The following is a 24,836-nucleotide window of genomic DNA, read 5'->3' as shown; positions in this document are numbered from 1 at the left end:
GCATGGAGACGAAAGGGAGTTCTGAGTATATATGATGATTCTAAGGGGTCTTTCAGGTTCACTCTTGCTTACGGGTTTTCTGAAGGCGCCCTTTGATGAAAAGATGCATAATAATGTAATTCCAGGCACTGGAATGAAGCAAAAGGGTTGCTTTATAAGTCTGTAACTATAAGAGACATTGTTCCAGTCTTTTGCCTAACCACATTCATCTTGTAAAGCTTTCTATTCACGTTACTTTAATTTTGTTTTTCTGCTACAGAAATGTAAAACGTACCCTTTTCTAGAAGCTTGGAAACAGAAATTGCTGGGCATAATTAAGGACTCTTATGTCCCACTGATGCCACTATATGCTTGGCCATGGAGACTTGAAAGTGTTTAACTTGGACAGGATTGTGTTCATTGCCATTAAATATAGACTCTTAAACACTGGAAACAGCCTAGCCTTTGATAGGATAGTTAGGCAAGTGGTGAAATTTATTAGACTCCACCCACACCATACATTTAAAACACTATTGTACCACTTTAAAGGTCCTAGAGAATCCAGGGAACTGTAGTTTGTTTGGGGTGCTGACCTCACAGAACTACAATTCCCAGAATGAACTATATGTTGGGATACTGCCAGGGAGATAGAGTCCATCTGAAGCTGCCAAGCTCTGTGCCGGACGATCCATCGACCTCCCGTAGTCACGCAGTATCAGCTATTTAGCGACACTAAGCCTCTGGCTTAGTGCACACTCTTAACAGCAGAATTCACACAGCAAGAAGTTGCACAGCATGAGAGCAGAACATGCATATTTACAGTTTATTTGGCGTTGGTCAGAACAAAGAAAACATGACCGTCTGCTCCGACTGCTCAGGCAAGACAGACAGAAAACGAAAGGAACATATAGCATAAACATCCTGTGAACAGGAAATACGCAGGCTGTTATACAAAACATCCTGCTCCCTTTTAAGGTGGAACGGAAATATCCTAACATCCTCCCCCTTTCCGTGTAACCTGTAGTACCTGTGGTTCAACCCAATTGCAACCTTTGTACGTAAACCTTAAGTTGTTCTCTGTTAACAACCTTAGACAACAGATCAGCAGGAATTTCATTTCCTGGCATGTAGGACACCTGAATGAGTCCTTTCTGAATACACTCTCTTGCACGATGTAGCTTAATCTGCAAGTACTTGGTCCTTTGCTTGCAACTCTCCGAGTTCAGCAAAGTCAAACAAGATCTATTGTCTTGATACACTTGTATAGGACATTTCACAGAAACCCCAATGTCCTTAAACAGTTGCATCAACCATTCACAATCCATGAGTGAAAATGACAGAGCATTGAGTTCTGCTTCACAGGAACTTAGGCTAACTGTCGTCTGCTTTTTGCACAACCAGTCAAACAGGCAGTGGTTGTACATGTAGCACACTCCAGAAGTGCTTGTACCATCCGTGGTGTCACTTCCAAAACTTGCATCTGCAAAGATTTCAAGACCTCCAGTCTTCTGAGTGGTGAACCTCAGCCTGTAGTGCATAGTCCCTTTCAAATACCGGGCTATGCGCTTCAGAGCTTTCCAATCCTGAACAGTAGGATTGTTAGCATGTCTGCTAAGCAGGTTAGTGCTTACAGCAATGTCAGGTCTTGAACATCTAGCAATGAAATTCAACTTGCCTAGAATGCATCTGTACAGCGTTGTGTCAGAAAACGCTTCAGCAGTACTGTCTACCTGGTAACCTGTCACCATCGGTGTGTCTGCTGGGTTTGCATCAACCAAATTCAACCTGGTTAATACATCAGCAATTTTCTGTGTTTGGTGTACCAGAAAATTACCTGCTTGGTCCCTCTCCACCTGCAGAGAAAGATAGTTGGATACCTCACCAAGATCCTTCATGTCAAAGTGCTCCTTCAGCTGAGCTAGGGTGCTTTGGTAGAAAGCCTGATTCTTCCAAAACATCAGAAGATCATCAACAAAACATAAACAATACAGTTTGTTTTGCCCCTCCTCCTTGACAAACACACACGGATCAGCTTTGCCCTGGTGAAAACCTAGAGAAAGCAACGTTTCAGTGAGTTTTGTGTTCCAACACCTGGCACTCTGCTTGAGACCATATAAGGATTTCCGCAGTTTACAGACCATTCCCTTCTGTATCTGCATCCCGTCAGGTGGAAGCATGTACAGCTCCTCCCCCAAAATCCCGTACAAAAAAGCTGTATTTATGTCATGATGGGAAACATGCAGTTTCTCCTCCGCAGCGATTTTGAGCATCAGCCGAATGCTCTCATATTTGACCGTGGGTGAGTAGGTCTCGTGGTAATCCTGCCCTGGTACCTGTGAAAAACCTCTGGCAACCAATCTGGCTTTGTGTCTGACAACCTTGCCATTCTGGTCTGTCTTGGCCTTGAAGACCCATTTGCTGCCAACCAGTCTCATCCCTGGGACTACCGGTACCAGCTCCCAAGTTTGGTTCCTGTTCAAGGAATCAACTTCAGCCTTCATGGCATTAAGCCAAGGCTCAGCATCTTTAGAGGTTAACTTCTGGACCTCTTTGAAGCTTGAAGGTTCCCACACCTTCTCTGAGCTACTAAGAACAGCAGTTGCTGTCTTAGCAAACTCATCAGCAAATCTCTTTGGAGGTTTGCCTTTGGTCGCCCTTTCAGACCTGCGAACCAGACGCAAGTCTTCTGGACTCATCTCCTCCTTCTTAGGAGAAAAGTGACCAATGGTGAACAGTGGTTCTTCCAGTTCATTGTCAGATGCATCAGATGGTCTGACTGAGGCCTTTGCGCTCTTGTAGTCTGCTGTGTCATCACTGTCACTGACAGCAGCAGCAGCGCCGCCCACTGAACTGGAATCCGAACTCTGATCATCATCATCATCATCATCATCATCATCATCATCATCGTCCTCAGTTTCCTCAGCTTTCTCAGCATGATCTGCTTTCTTCACATCACCTTCATCCTCCTCTGGGTAACTCTGGAAAATTCCCACATTTTCCCCCCACTTAGGATTGTACTCAACACTCCTTGTGAACTTTATGGATTTTGAGTTAGTCATCCATACTCTGTATGCACCTTTATCGTACCCCATGAACAAACCATGTGCCCCACGCTTCCCAAGCTTGTTGCTTTGTGGGGTGTGTACCCACATGTCAGAACCAAAGATTCTCAAGTGCTTGGTGTTAGGTTTCTTACCAAACATTTTCTCATAGGGAGTGCAGCCAATAGGTGATGACAGTCTGCGATTAAAAGTGTAAACAAAATTCGAGAGAGCCTCCCCCCAAAACTTCTCAGGGAGGTTGGCATCATGCAACAAGGTTTTTATCCCTTGCAGCAACGTTTGATTTGCTCTCTCCGCAAGCCCATTCATCCATGGCGATCTAGGCGTTGACAAGTCATGCTGGATTCCCTTCTCAGTCAGGAAAGCTTCAAACTGCTGAGAAGTGAACTCCCCGCCCCGATCAGTAAACAGACAGCCAATACGTTTACCATGAGCATTCTCCAACCAAGCACAGAATGCCTTGAACCTAGGAAATGCTTGCGATTTCTGCTCGAGCATAAACACATGAATGTACCTGGAAAAAGAATCAATTAGAACCATGAAGTACCTTGCCCCTCCCAAAGAGGGCGCTAGAGGACCTACCAGGTCTGCGTGAACTAGCTGGTAGGGTTTGGAAGCCTGCCTGCTAGACTCCTTGCCTTTTGGAGCAACCTTCACCTTGTTCTCTGCACAAGATACACACTTCATGTGAAATTTACAAGGTTTGATGTCCAAACCTTCAACCAACTCAGGCATCTTGGCTAGCGCTTGCCAAGAGAGGTGACAAAATCTTCGATGTGCATCATGAATGCATCCTGCATGAAGAACCTTGTTAGTTTGTGCAACACAACAAGTATCAGCATTAGACACAGCAACATCATCATAAGTTAGACAGAACAAACCATCCAACAACTTTGCATGCAAAAAGTCCTCTTTGCCTTTTCTGATGATACAGACAGTCCTCTTGAAGGAAACCTCAAAACCACGCCGATTTAGCTGTGGGACACTAAGCAAATTGTCCACAGCTCCTGGAACAAAAAGAACATTACTAATGGTAGTATGCAGACTTTCAAGTTTCACAGTCCCAACTCCTGTAGCTTGCAAAGTCCTTCCATCAGCCAGCTGGACCTCTCCATCTTGAGGTGTGAAGGACACAAACAGATGGCGGTCTTTGGTGAGATGGCGCGTGGCCGCAGAGTCAACAATAAACCTGGCCTTCCCCTTCGAAGCAGATTTGCTGGCAAACAAAACCTTGTTTTCCACCAGCGTGGGCATTTGCAGCTTGCCTTTAGCCTTTGGTGAAGCTGTGCCAGCATACATAGCCTTGTTTTCCACTGGCGAGGGCTTTTGCAACTTGCCCCCCTGCTCCTGGCCATCAGACTTGCCTTTAGCCTTTGGTGAAGCTGTGCCAGCAAACATAGCCTTGTTTTCCACTGGCGTGGGCTTTTGCAACTTGCCCCCCCGCTCCTGGCCACCTGCAAGCATCTTGCTCTGTTTACATCTGGTCTTCCGGCCTCTGCAAAGGCTCTGACCTTGGTTCTCACGGGAAACAGAGCTCTCAGCTGCCGACTCCTTGGCTCCCCCTGGAGGCTGGAATGCTGCCTGGGATGACGTGGCAGTCTTCTCCCCCTGCAGCTTGCAACCGGTGCCCTCAGCATCCCTGCATTCACTAGCATTCTGGGAAACAGCCAGGACCTCCGATGCATTCAAACACTGGGCTGGGATTATTGGCTGGTGGGCCTTTTTCAAAGCATCCCACATGTCACGTGCCGTGAGATTTCCAGCAAGCGTCTTTATTTCCTCCAGAGAGACGGATAAAACTATAATATCCACGGCCTTCAAATTCTGGCCCTGCCATTTCTCTGTCCGAGGAACTGGAGTGGCTTCTGATATAGTATGCCAGACTCCAAACTGACGCAGCAAACTCTCACACCATTTTGCCCAGGTCTCATAATTGTCCCGATTTAATTTTGGGCACTCAGCAGCTTCAGAGGCTTGGAAAAACTCCATTCCACCTCTTAACATCAGCCGTGAGTCTTCTTCACTTCAGAGACTCCTTATCTTGGCACCTCATAAATCACGAAGCCTGCTTGGCTCGGCTCCCAGGCCAATTAGGCCAGCCGGACATCAAAGAGGCTGCCGCGGCAACAGAAAAGCCTCTGCTTTCGCTTTCCCAACACATACCTCAGCAGTCTGTCGCAGTCTTACTCTCCTGCAAGTGCCGTGAATCTGGGCCCATAACCCGTTGTTGGGATACTGCCAGGGAGATAGAGTCCATCTGAAGCTGCCAAGCTCGGTGCCGGACGATCCATCGACCTCCCGTAGTCACGCAGTATCAGCTATTTAGCGACACTAAGCCTCTGGCTTAGTGCACACTCTTAACAGCAGAATTCACACAGCAAGAAGTTGCACAGCATGAGAGCAGAACATGCATATTTACAGTTTATTTGGCGTTGGTCAGAACAAAGAAAACATGACCGTCTGCTCCGACTGCTCAGGCAAGACAGACAGAAAACGAAAGGAACATATAGCATAAACATCCTGTGAACAGGAAATACGCAGGCTGTTATACAAAACATCCTGCTCCCTTTTAAGGTGGAACGGAAATATCCTAACACTATAGTCCCCATGATTCTCCATGACTGTCAAAGTGGTATAATAGTACTTTAAATTATGTCCTCCATCACTTTTACCCTTGGCCTTCTGTCCTAAATATGAATAGAACATAGTTCAATGAAACGGTATAAGAACCACCTAACAATGCATGTTTCAGCTGTTTGACACAAACCTTGAGGGAGCTTCTAGAGGGATGTCCTCTCTGAGCCCTGTTATACTTCCAGAGGAATGCAAAAGGGCCTTGGGACATGCTCCACCACCCCAGATGCCAGGACTTGAGCCTGCAGTGGGGTTTGAATGTGAAACTCAAAGGATGCCTGTTGGTGATTCATTGTGTGTGCCATAACCCAGCTCTAGCCAAGAAGGGGAGCTGTAGGCAGATCAGCCATTCTCAAAAGCTAAGCCTCTTAAAACAAGGATATGTCTGAACAGGTGCTCCTCAGACCTACATAAAGCTTCCAGGAGAACCACACCATGTTTTCTCACTGGTGTGATTTCTTTTCTTACTCAGCATATGCACACATTCTACACTGTTGCGTGCCTTGTGAATTTAGTTATTTCTACTACACTGGTGACTTTTTGCCTTAGTGCACATTCTGAGTTTATTTTTGCCTTCCATTCACTAGGGAGATAACTGGGCAATAGACAGTTAATAGGTAATGGCCATAGACAGGCCTTTGGCAAATCTATTCAAGGCGGGTCTATCAAGCAAGTATTTCAAGCTTGCATCTGACCATAGGAAATGGTTATTTAGCTATTAACTGCATATGTTGGTGCTATTCAGCTGTTTCCTGGCCTTTTCCCTTTATTAGCAGGTCTAGCAGGGCTGGTGAATGGCAGAATTGGCCTTTAGATAGCATGAGTAAGAGTTACTTTGCGTGGATTTGATGCTCCCATGTAGTGCCAAATGGCCACCTCTATGAATGATCCAGAGGTGGCTATTTGCACAGGATGGGACCATTCCATGGGGAAAATGCACAGGCTGTACACACAGCAACAGTCTGTGCAACTTTTCTTTCCACAGCCCTGTGTGTAGCCAAATTTTGCTGCTTGCATCGAACCAACCTGTACAAAAGGCTACATTTAGCAATCATTACATTTCCTGCCAGTCATTCTGACACCTCCAATAATTTCTTCTGTTTGTCGTGCTTCTGCCTGGAAATGATTTTAACATGGCTGCGCATAAAACTTGCGAGCATGTTCGGCGGTAAGCAATGTCAGGACTGCAGTATCTTCCTACGAATGACTCTAATGCTATCGAAAGGTATCTTTTTCCCTCCACGGAGCGATCAAAAAACACCTGACTCCTGATACATTATGCATTGTGACCTGTTTCTGTGGCGACCTCGTCCCTTTGCTGCATCTAATCTCCTTTTAATTTCCTTCAGAGATCTAAAATAGCAGTGTATGAAAAGATGTGGGCGTACATGAGCACAACAGACCCGTCCGTGTTCGCTAGGACTACAGCTGAGGGAGTTGCCCGTGTCCGCAAGTCCAAGGGCAAGTTTGCCTTCCTCCTGGAGTCCACCATGAATGAATACATTGAGCAGCGCAAGCCATGTGACACCATGAAAGTGGGAGGAAATCTGGATTCGAAAGGCTATGGCGTAGCCACACCAAAGGGTTCTTCATTAAGGTGGGTGGAATAGTATAACAATATAACATGTGTTGTTATAGTATTCCACCTTCCCTGATGCCCCTGATCTAGTTCTTTTTGTGTTGTTCTGTGGACATGGTATGTTCTTTTTTTTTCTTCCTTTTCCCATTTCACATTTTCGATCGACAAGGAGGTAACGGTTGTACGAATAACATAGTCCACCGAATAGTCACAATTGGTGTATATCTATCAAGGCCATATAAAAAACAAACTGGTCAGACACTGCTTCCAAGTTGTCCTCAAGACAAAATGTAGCTCCAAGTGCTATTCAGGCTCAACAGGTTTTTTATTTTATTTTATTGAATTGCATGATATCACTGAGTAGCTTAGCCTGTCATATTTTTGGTGGCCAGACATTAGGTGAGAATCTCCCTGTCCCGCCATGATCTCAAAAGGACAGTATTACTGAGACAAAAACAGCCTCAGTGAGTCCTTTGTTAAAGCGTCTTTTTGTGCATAAAATATTTTAAAACTTTGCCGCCTTTATTCCCAGCTTTATTACTGACTTCAAAGCCACCATTTTTAAAATAAACTTTTTAAGAATTAGGATGCAAAATTATACCGTATGAACTTAAAGCATCATACAGTGCAATTCTATGTGTTTTAACTCAGAAGTAAGTCCCAATGGGTTTGATTTGGCTTACTCCCTAGTAAGTGGACACTAGATTGCAACTTTAGAAGGGAATGTCATGCGCACCTACCTGGGAGTAAGCCCCACTGAAAAATAGGAGACTTCATTCTGAGTAAACATGCATGGGATTCTCCTGCATGTCTTTGCTTTTACATACAAAGATGCCAATATCTTCCCTACCCCTAACAAATCAGTTTGATTGCCAAGTTATGTTGATGTGTGCTGACGATGCAATAACTCATAAATCCTTTTGAATTCTGAAAACAGTGGCAGCTTTGCACAGTTTAGGATTATCAAATAGTTTGAATGAAAAATTCAAATGCCTCGTTTTACAGTGTGTGGAACATGGATAATCTCCCCAACCTGCTGCCCTCCAATTACTGTTGGACTACAAGTCCCATAATCCATGCTGACTGGGACTGATGGGATTTGGACTCCAAAACACCTGGAGGATTACAGACTGGGGAAGGCCGAGCTAGGAAAAATGTGTAATGACAGATGTGTCCACAAAATGCCCAGATTTCCTCTCTAGCAGCTGCAAATCATCTGGCTTTAAGAAGCCCCTAATTTCACCAAGGGCTACGGGGGAATTTGGGAACATTGCATTTCCTGTGGAATCCTTGTGACCTGGTATGCTACATAGGGCCATGATGTGCACCAGCGAAGTAAAGAGAGAGGTCTCTCCATCCACCTCCAAATTTACTCCCCCTTCTCAAAACAATGGACTAATGTAATAGTTCTCTGGTGATGGCATCATGCTTCTGCAAGTAAGGAGGCAGGAGGAAGGAAGTAATGACACTCTGGGAGGAGCAAGCAGAGATGGCTGAAGAGAAGTGTTGGATCACTAGGTGGGATGGGTGTTGGTTTGCGGGCAGTTTATTTCTGATTTCGGCTTGCCTTGAAAATAAGCCCAAGCTATTTCCCAGTTTTGGGGAAAATAGCATGGCTCATTTTCCAAGGCAATCTTATAAGAGCTGTGGTGAGCTCATACATCACTAATATCTATTGTCACTCATAGTTGCCTTCATTACACTTGAGCAGGGGACTGGGTTTCTATTTGAACCCTTCCTGATTCCTGTTATTTCCCAACTCTGTAGCCTTGCGTTGTTCAACTGATAATTAGTCATTCGTTTCCATTGTGGTCCATCCATGTCAGCAAATAGGGGAAGGAAGTACTGCAGAAAATGCTTTTTGTTTCTGACTAGTCTTTTAGGACCACATTATAGTTCAGTTTTTCCTTCCCGCTTCCAGTTTGCTGATACCTGTGCTAGGAAAACCAGAAGTCAGGCTTTTGTGGCAATAGAGTGAAAGCCACTGGCTGTGTCAGAATAGTAATGTTTGTACACAGCCTGGCATCAAGTCATTGTGTGACCCTCAGTTATTTTGGAGGAAGCTCAGTGTGTAGGAGCCCATCTAAATACGCTGCTGGGGGGGATCTGTGAGCAGACCATCTCTAAATTATTTTATTTCAAAGAGATGGGGCAAATCAGATTGGGGATGGTGTTGAGGAGGGCTTTTAAGTGATACCTTTTCATTGCTTTGGGGGAACAACCATTTGTTTTTTGCTGCTACTCCCTGGCCTTCTCATTGAATTTCATGGATGGATTCCATGTGTAGCTATGATCATCAACAACACCATATCTGATGAAATGAGGGACAAGATCTTGCAGGAGTGTTTGGGAGGATGGTGAATCTGCTGGACTTTGAGCAGCTTAAAACAATGGCTTAAGATGATGGAACATGAGACGGAAACATAAAAGACAGGTAAATCTTCAGCAGCTAGAAGTCAGAACTAATCTTCTTAGTGGAAGAGTGCCATTTGAACACACATGCTAGGAACCACTAATGAGTGGTTAGTGCTTAAGGGCAAGGCTTTTGTTTTGTTTTGTTTTGTTCTAAATTGTTGTCCCGTGCCATGCAAAGCAATGAAACTATGCTACCAATGAACAAGGAGAGTGTAGTTTAGCTTGCAGTTTGGATTTCAGGATAGCATTCTCCATAGTTCTAAGAGGTGCCAGCTGGTTGCATGTTTTTAAACTGAGCCAGCCATTCCATTGGACATGGTGTGGTTCTTTGCCCTAAACTCTCATCTTCCCCATCCCACTGTAGTAATTACTCTCTGTCTCTAATTTGGTGCCCTCTGTAACTTGTTTTGCAGCTCTTTAGCCAGTGCCAATCAGTTATGATAATTGCAACAATTTTACATGTGGATCATTCGTCAACTTGTGAGGCAAGGGAGGAGAGGAATAATTTTTAGGACGAAAGTTGACCATTAAAGGAGCATCTCAGCCATTCTTAGCGAAGTCGAAAGCCTCCCCCTTTATTTCTGAAGATCTTTCTGTTTCCTTGAACACTGGCAATAAGTATTTGAAGAAATTCATCCCTCCCCAAAAAGGGGGTGGTGTAATTCAGACCCTTATCATTGTCACATTCATTCCACCTAGATCTCTGAGCGGTGAGGAAATCCAGGAGTTCCTGATGCTTCCTCAGCTTTAGTTTCCTTGGAATGAAGGTCAGCGGAGACTGTCGTGTCTTTAGGGGAAATGGTTTTATTTGCACATATATACAACCTGAGCATAAAATGGAGGGGCTCCCAGTATTAACACCCTAACTGATCTTGCTTCTCCATTTGTCACAGCTTTGGATCCAGCACAGAGCAATCATGTCTCTGTGTATTCAGCTTCCACCCTGCTTCAAGCTCACACTACAGTGGCTTTTGTTGTCCTACCTGGTAGCTAGATGGGCAGGGGAGGCCCGCCCACTTGTTCTATGGCACAGAGCAACTCCTTTGATTATGCTGATCATGGTGCTTAACTACTGGTAGTTAGCCAAAGTATTTACTTAAATAAAGGAACCCGTCTGGCCAACTTGCTCTCAGACGTTCTACCCCAACAGATACAAAATCATAAGAATTGAAAGAAACTCAGGGCATACTGCACACTTACTACTGCATAACAATATCTTTATTCACAATTGGTTTACAACATGTTTTCCATCCACTCTCCATTGTGTATTCAGTGTAGTACAAATACCTCCTTGCACTTTGGGAACAACTTCTGCTTGTGTAATGGGACTTTCCTTCCCTCTTTTTGTCCCCATGCACGCCCTACAATTGTTCTGGGTGTTCCCCAATCCTCCAGAGCAGATTTGGGGGGGGGGGTGGAGTGTACACGGGTGTGGGAAAGAATAGGAGTTGTTCCACATGTGGAATTATTACATTAACTACTGCACTCTGGGTATTTGATTTTGCACACCTGACAATGTAGGTTTTGCATTAGGAACAGAAAATCACAGGAACAGGAAATTGCATTAGGGACAGAAATTTGCGGTATCCCTAACCACTTTCAGGCCAAGCGGGAGCAATTACACTTCTGCTTTTGCTAAATGACTGCAAAAGAATTATTGTACTCTAATACGAGGAAAGAGAGAATCACTTATTAGATTGGGTGGGAAGGAAGGGAGAATTGTTCTCAGAATGTCATGCTCTAGCCTATGGCTGAGTCTGACTTTGGTATTGTTTATGATTTTAATATTTTTTTGGAAGGAAGAGGCAGGGTTCAATTGATTTAATTAATAAATAACAGTAGCAAACACTTAAACCTAGCTAGAAAACAATCAACCGTTCGGCTCTGTACCCTTCTAGTTCGACCAACGAGCACCCAGTGGAGGTTGCTGTTAAACAATATTCCTGCTATTTGTTTGAGGGAGCAAATCTCCCCGAACAATCATCTCTGTCTTGGTAATATACAGTAGCTGTTCTCAAAGGGTTTATTTAGCTCCATGTAGCTGAAACTTTAATGCTGTTCCTTGTTCATTGCTGTCAGTCTTCAGGGAATATCTATAATTTAACAAAGCTTCTTTTGGTAAATAGCACTGAGTTGGAAGTTATTAGAAATAGGTAGAGTTGTATCACTGGTACAACCTAAGGGGGATTAGAGAAGGCTGGCCTTCCTTATCCATTTCTATTCCTCCATTGCGGCTTTAAAGGGCAAAAGTCCTTGCTAGCCCCTGGCTTGCTTAACGCATGGTCAGTCTATGTGTTTTGCAAGGGAAGAACAAAAACTACCTAGATGATTGAACTGTGCTTTGGGTTTATCAGAAGATTCCCCCAAAGTAGTTTATTCACTCAACCTAGTGAAAACTGGACGGTGTCCAGGCTCTTTGCCTCTAGATAGAGAGAGGCACCAGCTCCTCAGCCACTTGGTCCTGCTGTGCTAAGAGCAAGTCCATCCCCAAAACTCTGTTTCCTGAATTGTTCTCCTTTTGTATTTTTATGCTGTTAACCAGCCTGTGGTCTTCAGATGAAGGATGGTATATAAATTTAATTAAACAAATAAAATAAAACAACTCAAACCCGTAATCCTTAAAGGAGCAGCTGAAAGTGGCAGAAGGTCCATAATGTCTGGTCTTCTATGGTAATATAAAATAGTTTGGCCCAGGACCTCTGTTTCTGCTGCTGTTTTTCCTGTATGTATGCTCCAAATTCTAATACGATACTGTTTTTCTTCCTTCAAATGGCCAGGAGCTAACACCCCGGCTTTCTTTCTTTCTTCATTCCTTTATTTCTTCAAGCCTCTCTCATCTCAAAGCAGTTTATAATAACAGTGATTGAACACAGAAACAAAATACCGTATTATTATAATAATTTAATGCAGTCCAACCCAGATTGAAATTATTAAAGCTCATGTTTAAAACAATACAGTAGAACAAATAATATGAGTCAGCTTCTTTCAATGTTTTTGAGTACACTGTTGCCCAATTCGGAAAATTTTCAATGAGAAACTAAACTGAATTTGAGAAGTGCCTTTGTTTGGCGGCTCACTTTCTAAAATTATACTCAGCTGTAATAAAATTTTACGCTATGCTAACATCGTGCGGGAAAATGGGGGGAAAGAGAACTTCAGACTAGTTTCACAAAATAAATGTAAGTTTATGTAGAAAATGGCGGGGCAAGTTAGTTTAAATGTAAACATAACATAAAACCAGCTCAATAATATTCCACAATGGCATTTTCCCCAATGAAGGTTCAAAAATAAGTATAATTTATATGAACATTGCTGGAAGTGTGTCATAAATGGTGTGGGAGAAATAAAGTGAGAGCTTCCTGCCACATGCTTGATTTCAAAGATAGGCTAATGAATATAAGGGGGCCTACCTTTGAAATCAAACATGTGACTTCCTCTCTCCCTCAACCCCCACCACAATTCTCATTTCAAAAGCTATTCGCACTTGCAGCATTTTTTCTCCTGACTTGCTCTATGAATTCACCAAAATGGCAACACGTTCAGTGAGATTAATCTGAATTGTGTTTCACTTGAATAATGTATGACCATAATGCATTCTCTCTCACCTTGATCACTTTTTAAATCAAAAGGCAATCCAGAATGAGTGGATAAAGGGAACAAATACTCCAATCACCTAACCTGAGATAGTTTAGGCTAGCCTGTCCTGTTAAAGAAATGGCAGAGCAGGCAAGGCTGTTCATGAAAGAGACCATTCAAGATACCACTTTGCCGCAACGCTCCATTTTCATTCTTCAGCCACACACTGAAACTGATGAGCCTGAGCAATAAGGGGGGGGACGAGAAATGTACAGGTCCCAAAGGATCTTAGGTTTTGTGGAAGGATGGATGTGGAGTGTATGTATTTGTTTGTGTGTATGTGTGTGTGTCTTCATATCCTGCCATTCCTTCCAGGAGCTGAAGGTGACATACACAATCCCACCCTCTAGAAAAGAAAAAAACAGGAAGGCAGCAAATGATAAAAAGGAGGGGGGATTTACAGGTGCACAGAAGTGGCTTCACGCCTATTTTACCCTAGCAACACACCTGCGATGCAGATTAGGTTGGGTGATAGTGGCTGCTCCGACATAACCCAATGAGCTGTAGGGAAGTGAGGATTTGAACCAGGTTGTCTCCAGAAATAGAGACAGAGGGGTGATCTGTTGCAGGAGGATGACGATGAGGAAGCAACAGGCTACAGTCCCTGTTGAGCTTAGAGTGACTACAATCACCCACTCGCAGTGCGGTTCTACTCTAAATTAGAGTTTGCTCTGCTTCCTCTGAACAGCCAGGATAAATCTACACACCCTTCTTCCTTGTTCCCCCATCTTCCTTCTTTGGAGGCTCCTAGGGAGGAAGATGTGGGGGCTGGCCTTTCGTCACAAAAAGATCCCTAGGCCGCCACCACCCTATGGAGTGAAAGGAATTTTCTTTCATTCAGTTCTTTAGTTTTGACTTTTATCCAAGATTTGGGACATCTCAGAAGAAACATCTACCATGCTGGAAATGATAGCTGCAAACAAAAATTATGTAATCAGAAACAAAATGTAAGATAAGCCGCATGAGGGTTTATGAGAGTCTTATCTAAGTAAATTCATTTCATCTTAAGAACAGTTCTTTCTTGGAACTCACTCAGATGCTGAATTTTAAGGAAGAACAAAACCTAGTCCTCTTTTTTTAGAGGTGTTCACTTTATAATGTTGCCAAATTATTAAAGAAACTAGCTCTGCATTATAATATGGGGCTTTCTACAGCCACTGTTCATACTACATTTGCAAGTTGTTGCATTTCTCAGCAATCTTCAAATGCCTGCAGGGTCTAGAGATGGGGGCACAGGCTGGATAGCGAATTATTATAGCAACATTGTTCCTACCAGACTATGTCACTAGCAAAACATAACTTCATCCAGGCTCAGCTTTATCAGCCAAGCGTTCAGCACCAAAATCAACTTGAGAAATAAACAAACAAAACACTGTTTGCCATTTTTTTTAAAAAAAAAACATCCAAACAGATGCATATGATTAAAACAAGAACTTCAAGTATTCCAGTATTTTTATTCCCTGGCAAAGGAAATTTTGGCCAGATACAGTAAGCCAAACTAGCATTGGCTTAGCTGCCACATCACACTGAGCTAAAATGACTGGGGAGGAGCAAAGCAGATACAGGCTGGATCATTATAACGAAAAAAAAAACTCTATGTAAAATTGCATAGACAAAGTTTCGTGCTCTACAGTGCCATCTGGTGTTGCATGTTTATAGTGCAGTTATAGCATTGTAACATGGCTAATGTAGCTGAGCCCACAGTCTCCTCCCTGGGAGCCAGCATGGCCATCCTAAGCCATGGTTTGGTGTAGCATTAGGTTTCAGCGTTACCATATGTTCATGCCTATTCCCAGGGTTCCATCAAACTCCAGCAACAACACCCCCCCAAAAAAAATAAACCCAAGGAAGGAGAATGTAGATGAAGGGTTAAGCAAAGGAGACAGTGTTCTCAGTGGGCACCAACTTTTTTTAGAGCTGTGGGCACATCTGGATTTTTGAGCTAGTCTGTATATGATGCTGTCAGCAGCTCCCGGCTGGTTGCCCAGGAAATTATAAAGACAAAGAAAAGTTTCTGACAGTTCTTTTTTATTTCAATCTTTACAGAGAGAGGCTGTAGAACCTACCTACCTTCTTGGATAATGGTGTTGTCCTGAGTGAATCTCCACCCACCTTCTCTCCCACATCCTCGTCATCTCCTCTACGGGTGCTGCTGTGTGCCCTCTGTCTTTGAGCTCTTTGCTCTCCCATGGTTTCCCAACTTTCCCTCTCATCTACCTCTGAGCTGTGACCTCCCGCAAACCAGTTGTTAATCTATCCTGTCTTCTTCTTCCTCTTCCCTGGAAGAGTCAGGATGGGAAGGTGGTCTCCATCATGCCTCCTCTGCCCAGTCTCTGACAGCTGCCCTCTCTAGAAATTTCTCCTGCATCCTACAGATTAGTCCCCTTACAATCTACCCATTGAGAGAGAAGGAAGAAAAGTATGTGCAATGGTGCACAAACTCTCTGCTTTTCCAAAGGATCTGGGTAAAAGTCAGATCTGGTAGAAATGCCGTATTTTTCGCTCCATAAGACACACCGGACCATGAGACGCACCTAGTTTTTAGAGAAGTAAAACAAGAAAAAATATATTCTGAACGAAACAGTGGATGTATGATTTTTGTGGTACATGCTGTGGCCACAGACGTGTGATTTGATGGTGAGTTTGGGGTAGCCCAATGCAAAAATCCTGAGAATCCATGTGGATCCGTACTTTGTAACCACATTTTTGCGCCATTGCTGCCCCATGAAACAGTGGATGCGGGGGGTTTTTGGTGCAGGCTGTAGCCATGGACATACTATGTGATCTGATGGTGAATTTTGGGTGACCCAATGCAAAAATCCTGAGGATCCATGTGGATCCGTGCTTTGTAATCTTGAGTCTTGAAAAGCACATAGAACTGAAAGAGGAAGTGGTTGTCCAAATGGAACCAGGAGCAGGGTAAGGACACTGGTGGATGCCCCAGATTCACAGGGGCAGTCGCCGGCCCCACTGATATACACCTTAAACCTGCTGCCCTACCCCAACCTCATCCAGGTAAATAGCAGGAATGCAGGCATCGAAAGGGCAGTTCTGTAGGCTAGCCTCACCACTCGCATCCCAACTGGTTAGCAGTTTCCTATTGCTCATTCAGACATTGACTGTTGGGGCAGTTCCATCTACAACTCTGAGGGAGTCTTGTGCAAATTTACCTAGCATTGGTGGTGGGTGGCAGTGCTCCAGGCAGCAGCAGGTGACTAGGGGCTATGGCTTCCATTTCCAACAATGAAAATGGCAGCTAGGCCCAGAGGCCTTTAAAAAAAATAAGTGGTGGGCCCATGACAGGTGTCAGCAGTAGACCCTACTAGGCTGTTGGGGCCTTGGCAGCTGCTGAAGGATGTTAGGTCCTGATGCCAGTTCTGTATCAATGGTACTGTGCTCACTTGAAATCACTGAACTTGTTGGCTCTATATCTATAACAAAGAAGATCATCATACATAGTTAGCCACCTCTTCTCATAGGCCTGAGTGTTTCTTGGCCCCCTAAGCCCAAGTTTGGCCAAGCTGAGATCTGGAACATGGGAAGAAATATATTTAAGGAGGTGCGGACTGGCTTTCACTAATTACTGAGTAATTAAAACAAGCCCCAACACCACATCATCATCATCATCATCATCATCATCATTATTATTATTATTATTATTATTATTATTATTATTATAAAAATAAAAATTCAGGGTTATATGTCACCTTGTAAGACTGGCACAATAAAACAGGAGAAATTAACACAAATCATACAACTCAATAAATCCAGACCAGCAATAGTTAAAATCAAAATATTACATTCAGTACAGAGAGGCAAAAATGAAATATCCAGCAACTTATCTAGCAAAGCTCACTCCATCAATAAAAGCTCTAGTCTAAACCAACCCAAATGCCATTGCTCTGCCATGGTAACTAATGCAACTTGAGTCTTCAAGCGTACCTCTGATTACCATTTCCTACAGGACAAATATGGAGGGTTACCCATTGTTGACTTGTTCTAACTCTGGTCCACAGAATATACCATAAGAAATTTGTTAGTCTTGTTATAAAAGTTATTCTTTATCTAGAGAGATGGCACTAAAGCACTTGAGGAAAGTATTAATAAATCAGAATTGATTGGCACCATCTTGTGAACATGTGTGTGTGTGTGTGTGTGTGTGTGAAGTTTTGAATCCTGGTCTATACTGTTTCACTAAGATGATAAGGTGCTTCTTAGTCCTATAGCCAAAATAGATTCGTCCAATTTTGTATGTCATATCCCCAGTGCTATTTTTCTTGAAAAATAGGTGCTAGAACTCACCATGAACGCCTCCCTTGTTCTCTTATAATAGCAATGGCTGGAACTGAGTTCTGGCTTAGAAAAAAAAAGAAAAGCCCTGCATATCCCCAAGACTGTTGCTTATTATATTGCTTTTATTGATGGCACAAGTTTAACATCTTTTTTCTCCTTTCCATTATGTATTTTGCCAGTAGGGTTTCTGGGTCTTAAAATGTGAAAATGCTCAGGAAATTATGGCACCTGCAAACAGTTTATATTTCTTTATAGCAGCCGCCATGGAAAAGGAAAAGGAAAAGAGGCCAAGTATACTCTGCCTTGAACAGAAGGGGGAAACTGTGGGGATTCTGACATTTAAAAAGATTTATCCTGCTAAGATAATAGCGAAATGGCAGGCAGTTCACATGAATAAGGTCAGAGATCACTTTAATGCTTTCTCTTCTGTTTGCAACGACAACAAAAAATCCTCTACGTAGCCATAAAATCATGGAATCATATAGAATTGATTCTCTAAGATGCCTCAGTGGGGGCTGAGCTCATTGTTTTAATGGACTCCAAGATCTCTGCATTTAAAAATAGTGTTGCAGTTTTTACAATTTTAGAAAGCCTCTTCTCAACTGAGATTACCAGCTTGAAGTAATGTCTTGCCCAGAGGTGCCATTTTCAGAGGCAACAAAACAGGTAAGTATTAGCATTGTGACATACTTTCAGTTAAGGGATCTGTAAAGGGAATGACACCCAAAAAGTGTCAGGAAACCAGAGCCCTGTGGCGCATTTTATCAGGACTAAAGCAACAGGTTGTTGTTGTTTTTTGCGGTTTTGTATTCAGGGCCAACCCTACCATTAGGCAGAATAAGGTAGTTACCACAGGCAGTAGATGTTGGGGTGGTGTTTGAGGACAGAACTGTGTGCAACACATGGCCTGGCCTCTTCCCCTCAGTTGTGGTAGAGGACTCTGCCATGCTGCCATTATTGAAATAAGTTTCAATGGCCAGTTTAGTCAGCTTCTTTGTGCATAGGGTGCCATCTTGTCCCTTGTTTCAGATGGCAGAATGTCTTGGGCTGGCTCTGATGGAAAAACCTTCACAATGTGCTACTGTTTTTAAAAACACATTCAGGACAATGCTCTTCCCCTAATTGAATTTTATCACCTTCTATGATATTTGCATCAAAAAAAAATTTCCTTCCAGTAGCACCTTAGAGATCAACTAAGTTTGTTATTGGTATGAGCTTTCGTGTGCATGCACACTTCTTCAGATAGCAGTGGATTGTAGAGGGTTCTTAATTCTAAGACCCTTAGGTATAATGGCCAGGTTCTTGCATTTAGTCAGAAAGAAGATGTCAGTCTGTACCTGTGCAAGTTTCTTGGTGAAGTTGATGGACTTCCATTTCATATGGCTCAATATGGTGCCTTTCATCGTTATAGTTGCAGGTAGGTAGCCGTGTTGGTCTGCTGTAGCCGAAACAAAATTTAAAAATTCCTTCCAGTAGCACCTTAGAGACCAACTAAGTTTGTTATGGGTATGAGCTTTCGTGTGCATGCACACAAACTTAGTTGGTCTCTAAGGTGCTACTGGAAGGATTTGTTGTTGTTGTTGTTGTTGTTGTTGTTGTTTTGACTATGGCAGACCAACACAGCTACCTACCTGTAACTAGATATTTGCATGTCTGGTATGATGCAAGCTAGTTGTACATTTCTGCATAAGCTTTAAAACTTAGTGATAGAGCATTCTAACTCCACGGTTAGAGAGTTTGCTGAAATGTTCATAGAATCCTATAGGCACTGGCTGCCTTTAGCTACTTGCTATAGCCCTCAGTCATTGTTTGCAAGCTGAGGCTCTGCTGGACTCAGGAAAGCTCCATGTGTGCAGAAGCTTCTATATTCAGTGGTGGGGAATCTCTGCATGTCCAGTGAGAAAGTCTATGTGGAGTTTCCCAGCACTGAAGTGGCAAGGCAGCTTCTACTTGCAAGGAGCTCTATCTTTGGACTGGGGCTAAGGGAACTACTCTGTGGGATTCAGTTCAAAGATTATGACTTCCCAATGTGCCTCTTTAAAAGCACTGAATTGAAGCTCACTGTCTTCCGTGATAGAGTTATGTACTGTCGTTCTAAATCATAAAATAAAACCTGAGCAACTTAGCTGGGCCTACACAACCCTGGGTATTTCTGAGAGTTTTGTTTTAAGAAAAAATAGTTTCATTTTCCGCCATGAACCTTCTATAAGTTTCCTCCAGATGGGCAAATGCAAAATATTGTGCCAGAAGAACAGTACTGTTTCATTGCAAAGTGGACAGCAGCTTATTTTGATACACTGGGTTGCATCTTAATTCTACAGCTATTTTTTTAAAAATGGCAGTGTGAAACAAAAGTGTTTTTTACATGGCCTGTTAGATATAGCAAGGAATGCAATGTGGTTAGATTCATAACCAATTTGAGCTTAATTTCAGAACAATGAGAGGCGCTTAAAAATCTCATTTACTTCATTCCTTTTTATTTCCATTTTTTTCTTATTGTGCTGTGAAATTGTCTATGGATATGGCTAATAACCCTACTAAATAACCCTCTCATGATTAGATTTTATAGGGTTTTTTAATTGTTATTTTAGGACTATCAACAGCAATTTACACCTTCCTCAAAAAAGTAAGTGGAAAAGTTTTATTCTTCCTAATCCGTAATGGTGAATTTTGGCCAGGGTGAGTAATTCCCCACCCCACCCCCGTGATGGATTTTGCTTTGTTTTTCTTTTAAGAGGCATGGGAATCTCCATCTCAAGTAAATCTGGAAATTTCTCAATTAACAGATAATTTCTCTAAATAGGCAGAGGACATATCTCTGGTACTATAAGGCATTAGAATAAGATTTGTAGACATTCAGGGCAGCACCCAGTATTTCTGTTCTGGTAGTGCAATATGAGAGCCATTGTGGTGCAGTGGTTAGAGTGTCGGACTAGGGCCTGGGAGACCAGAGTTCAAATCCCCACTTACAGTTACTGCCTCTCAGCCTAACGTACCCATTACATCTTCCTTCCATCATGCATGTGGTTTCCAAGCAACCACCTACCCAAGCAGTGGCTAAACCCAGACCTGTTAAGTTTCAGGAATCTGGTAGCCTCATGTGTCATCAGCCCATGCCCTGGGATATAACTAAAGAATGAAGGAAACACACCATCCCATCTCCAGAGCCAGTGTGGACAACATGAGAATAAACAGCATTAATTTAAAATAGTTTCATATTTATGCATGGCTGCAAAGGGGGGGGGGGAGATAAAATAAAACATGGATCTGCTGACACATTTAGCACAATTTATTTTCTGTTAGTAAGAGCAGTTGTTGCATATTATTAAACATGTGTGTTTATTTTATGTCCCACCTTTCATCCAATGCTTTCAAGGCAGTGTACATTACTCTTCTCATCCCATCCCCTTACAATCATCCTTACAGCAACCCTGTGATGTAACTCAATCTGACCCAATAGTGACTGACCCAAGGTCACCAAGGGAGCTTCATGGCTGAGACTTTCCAGACCCAGTCCATCCCTCTAACCACTACACTCGTCTTATGACACCTTACGAAGTAATATAAGTAAAGGACAGAACCCTGCCCCAATAAGATTACAGTCTACATTAAGATCATTTGAGGCCAATTCTCTGTTACAGTGGTACCTTGGTTTCGGAAATCAAATGTTTCAGTTTTTGAGCGCCGAAAACCCAGAAGTAAATTCTTCCATTTTCGAATGCGCCTCAGAAGTCTAACGGCTTCCGCTGAGGTCCCCCCCCCCAATTTCCTCTATTGAATTTGCAGACTGCCCTTTGTGCCTGTTTCTGAACGTTTCAGAAGTCGAACCGTCTTCTGGAACAGATTACGTTCGAAAACCGAGGTACCACTGTATCTATACCTTCCAGCCATGGTGTCATAAAATCACAGAACTGTAGAGTTGGAAGGGACGACACAAGTCACCTAGTCCAACCCCCTTAAATGGGGAGGGTTGCCCAAAGTGGGGGTCAAACCCACAACCTTGAGATTCAGAGTCTCATGATTTACTATCTATGCAGGTGGTCCTCAATTTTTAAAAAATAAGAAGTGGGGAGAACAAAGGGGGGTGGTATCCACCTAACACGTTCTTGTCAGCACAAGGATTTATCCTTGGGTAATGGAACTCCTCCCTCTCCACATGCCCCACACCCTCCCCAAATCTGCCCCACAGGGTTGATGGAAAATGTAGAATAGATTTAGGGGGCATACAGGAGGAGAGGGAGAAGTGCCATCCTTGTGCTGACAGAATGAGTAACTTGGTGCTATACTGGTTGCAGCCCCTTATATACAGAGTAGCATTTTGTTTTGACTTTCAGCATGAAGGAAAGAGAGGTTGAAATCTTCAAGAAAAAACACCCCATGAATAGTACTTCGCTGGAAATATTCAAGGGAAGGGAAGGTGTGGGTTGAGGTACTAACTGGAAACAAAACTGTTGTCATCTAAATGATTAATTGGAAATCCATAATAAATATCTCTGGTTCAAAAGCAGCTGCTTCCTGGAACAAAGGAAGCAAATGAACAATTTCAGTCCAGCCTTGCTCTTTTTCCTCTCCCTCTTGATCACAAACCATAATTAGAGTACTTGTATAAAACTACATTTGTCAGATTGCCTGAGAAGCATAGCCCCAAAGGCTTTATCCACAAAAAAGCAGAGTGTTATCGCTAACACCACAGCCTGTATTCCTGTATTTTGAGTTCCAGGGACAGACAAGTAATTACATTATCTGTATTCACTATCTAATACAAATTTAACAGCCACTGAAATGAGGCTCAGGTCAATTCTGTTAAGAGACAGTTGTGAAACCTCATAATTAGTTGGCAAGGATCTGTGTAACAACTCCACCCCCCAAAAAAAAATGTGCATGAAAGGCAGTAAAGGACAAAATGTGTTTCCAAAACAGCTGACCCATAAAGATGCTCTCCTTATGTACAGGGTGGTCCACAGTAATGAGTTGGCATCATCAGGGCAAAGGTATAACCAGTACAGCTGTCACGGCCCAAGAGCCCCCTCTATCAGGGGAAGAGTTCTACAAGATGGAAGATGGCAAGGACTAGGAGCAAGAACCACCTAAGGACATATCCTCCATAGTAACTCTCCCACTAGAGCAGTGTTTCCCAAACCCTGGTCTCCAGCTGCTTTTGGACTACAACTCCCATCATTCCTAGCTAGCAGGACCAGTGGTCAGGGTTGATGGGAACTATAGTCTAAAAACAGCTAGAGACTCAAGTTTGGGAAACCCTGCACTAGAGCATGGATGGAGAACATGTGCCCAGGACTATATAGCTCCCATCATCTCTGACCATTGGCCGTTCTGGCTGTGCCGATGGGAGTTCAATCGTAGAATTGTAGAGTTGGAAGGGAACTTGAGGATCATCTAGTAGTCCAGTGCCCCGTGCAATGCTGGAATCTCAACTAAGTGTACACAATGGATAGCCAACAACAGGCGGAAGACAACACACACTCCCCATGCCTGCACTGGAGGAGCCACAAGGGACAAGTGGTGCCTCCATCCTGTACCTTGCCCTATCCCTTTGATTCCAATAACTCATCTCCAGGACACTGGCAACTCAGTAGGGCACTTTGCCATGCCCACGAGGCAGCAGGAGACTTCAGGCTGAAGCATGCACCCTTTAATAGGGTGCAGCCCGTTTTAGCCCACATAGTCCTCCACCATCTACTGATGCTCACCGTTGGCTCCAAAATCTCACAGGAATAACACTCCAAACTCTTTACTTACTGATTTGCCTTTAATCTATCCTTACCTTTTAATCAAGCCTGTGGTGAGCTGTCCATGGTCCTGACCAGTTGAAGAGTACCCTGGCCTGTTGCCTAACCCATATCAGCAGGCCCTTATAGGCTTCAGCCTGGAAACTTTGATTTAAATGAGGAGCCGTCCAACTCCTTGTGGGCCACAAAACACGTACATCCAGAATAAGTTTCTGCATTTGAGAGCTCCTTTGCTTATCTGCAACAGCTTCAATTCTAAGATTTAATCTCAGCAAAAGACAGTCACTGACAGAGGATGAAATCACTGCCTTGCATTTTTACATGTTGCCACATGGCCCACATTTTTATTAAGCAAGGTCAGTTTGCTTTAAACCTGCTGTTCAGTGTCTACTGGGCATTAGATAGCATCAGACAATGTGGTGCCATGGAAATTCTATCCAGTGATTTCATGAGCCTCTGCTAAAGGAGCTATCTGATTTCCATTGTTAGCAACCCTGTGTTTCCAAAAATTGAAGTTCAGTTTTGTTTGGAATTCATTGATACATCAGTGACACACCGAGGCAACCTTTGCCTGTTCTCCTCTGTGGGTGGAGCAGGGATGGATCTCAGAGCCCTGGTGCATGTTGATGACACCATGCATGGATGCCAGGGTCCAGAAGCCTCTAGCCAAGTCTAGGGTAATTTGTTGCAATATGAAGCCCAATGGTGTCAGGTAAGAGCTCTGTTTTGAATTCCACCGTTATCCTAAATTCCATGAAGCAAGCTCCCTTAGATATCTGGTGGTGAGTTCTCTCTAGTGACACTGCCTCTAACATAATATCATAAACAATAAAGTAGCCTAATCATCTGGGCATAATCCACATAGAATTAAGCACATTTTATGTTTCATTGTTTTTAATGGGAGTGCTTGAATCCCTTCCATTGGATTCAATATGTTTTAACTTTGGTTGAATTGCGTATCATACACCTATGTTTGGGACAGTTGTAAAAAGAAGTAGAGACTCGCACCAAAGCGGGGGGCGGGGGGCTGATCTTGCATTTTGTACACCTATTTAATTCACACTTTACCACCAGACTTTAATGCTAGTACAAGAGCTGACTATTTCAGCTCAAGAGAACTGAAATTTAATACTCGTATTTTGTACAACAAACAATCATACCTCTCTGGCTGCTAAAGAAATTGAATCAAGGGTCTTTTTCTTTTTTACTGTCTGTTATAAACTGTAGGGGAAAGGATGCACACACTCTAAATTCTATATCCTGGCTGCATTTTATCACCACATTGAAAATACGTGAATAGCTCCTTCTCTCTTTTTTTATCGGTTTACAAAATCATATTATCCTTACTTAAGCACTGAGCAATAAAGCTGCCCTCTATTGGAAAAAATGCATTTTTCCCTCCCCAAATTTGTTTGCCAGCATGCTTCTACCTCCCCACAGGTGTGTTATAATATGCAAATGAGAGGTTTATTTAGTGTGTGGATAAAAGAG

The 24,836-nt window shown here is 43.1% G+C and overlaps 1 protein-coding gene across 5 annotated transcripts in view; it reads left to right on the top strand.

Annotated features, from left to right (window-relative positions):
* The window catches only part of GRIA4 (glutamate ionotropic receptor AMPA type subunit 4), a 229,062-nt gene that overhangs the window by 193,518 nt on the left and 10,708 nt on the right, over positions 1-24,836 (top strand). For all 5 annotated transcript variants that reach the window (XR_014546993.1, XM_083609036.1, XM_083609035.1 and 2 more), the window contains exon 13: positions 7,025-7,272. Coding sequence is in view for 4 of the 5 variants with exons in the window: in XM_083609036.1 (XP_083465162.1) it covers positions 7,025-7,272 (248 nt within the window). In the remaining variant the exon portion in view is untranslated. The remainder of the gene's footprint in view (positions 1-7,024; positions 7,273-24,836) is intronic.

Source organism: Podarcis filfolensis (assembly GCF_964270895.1).
Source record: "Podarcis filfolensis genome assembly, chromosome: 4".
NCBI classification, from domain to species: domain Eukaryota; kingdom Metazoa; phylum Chordata; class Lepidosauria; order Squamata; family Lacertidae; genus Podarcis; species Podarcis filfolensis.
This window is presented reverse-complemented; position numbering and strand designations above follow the sequence as displayed.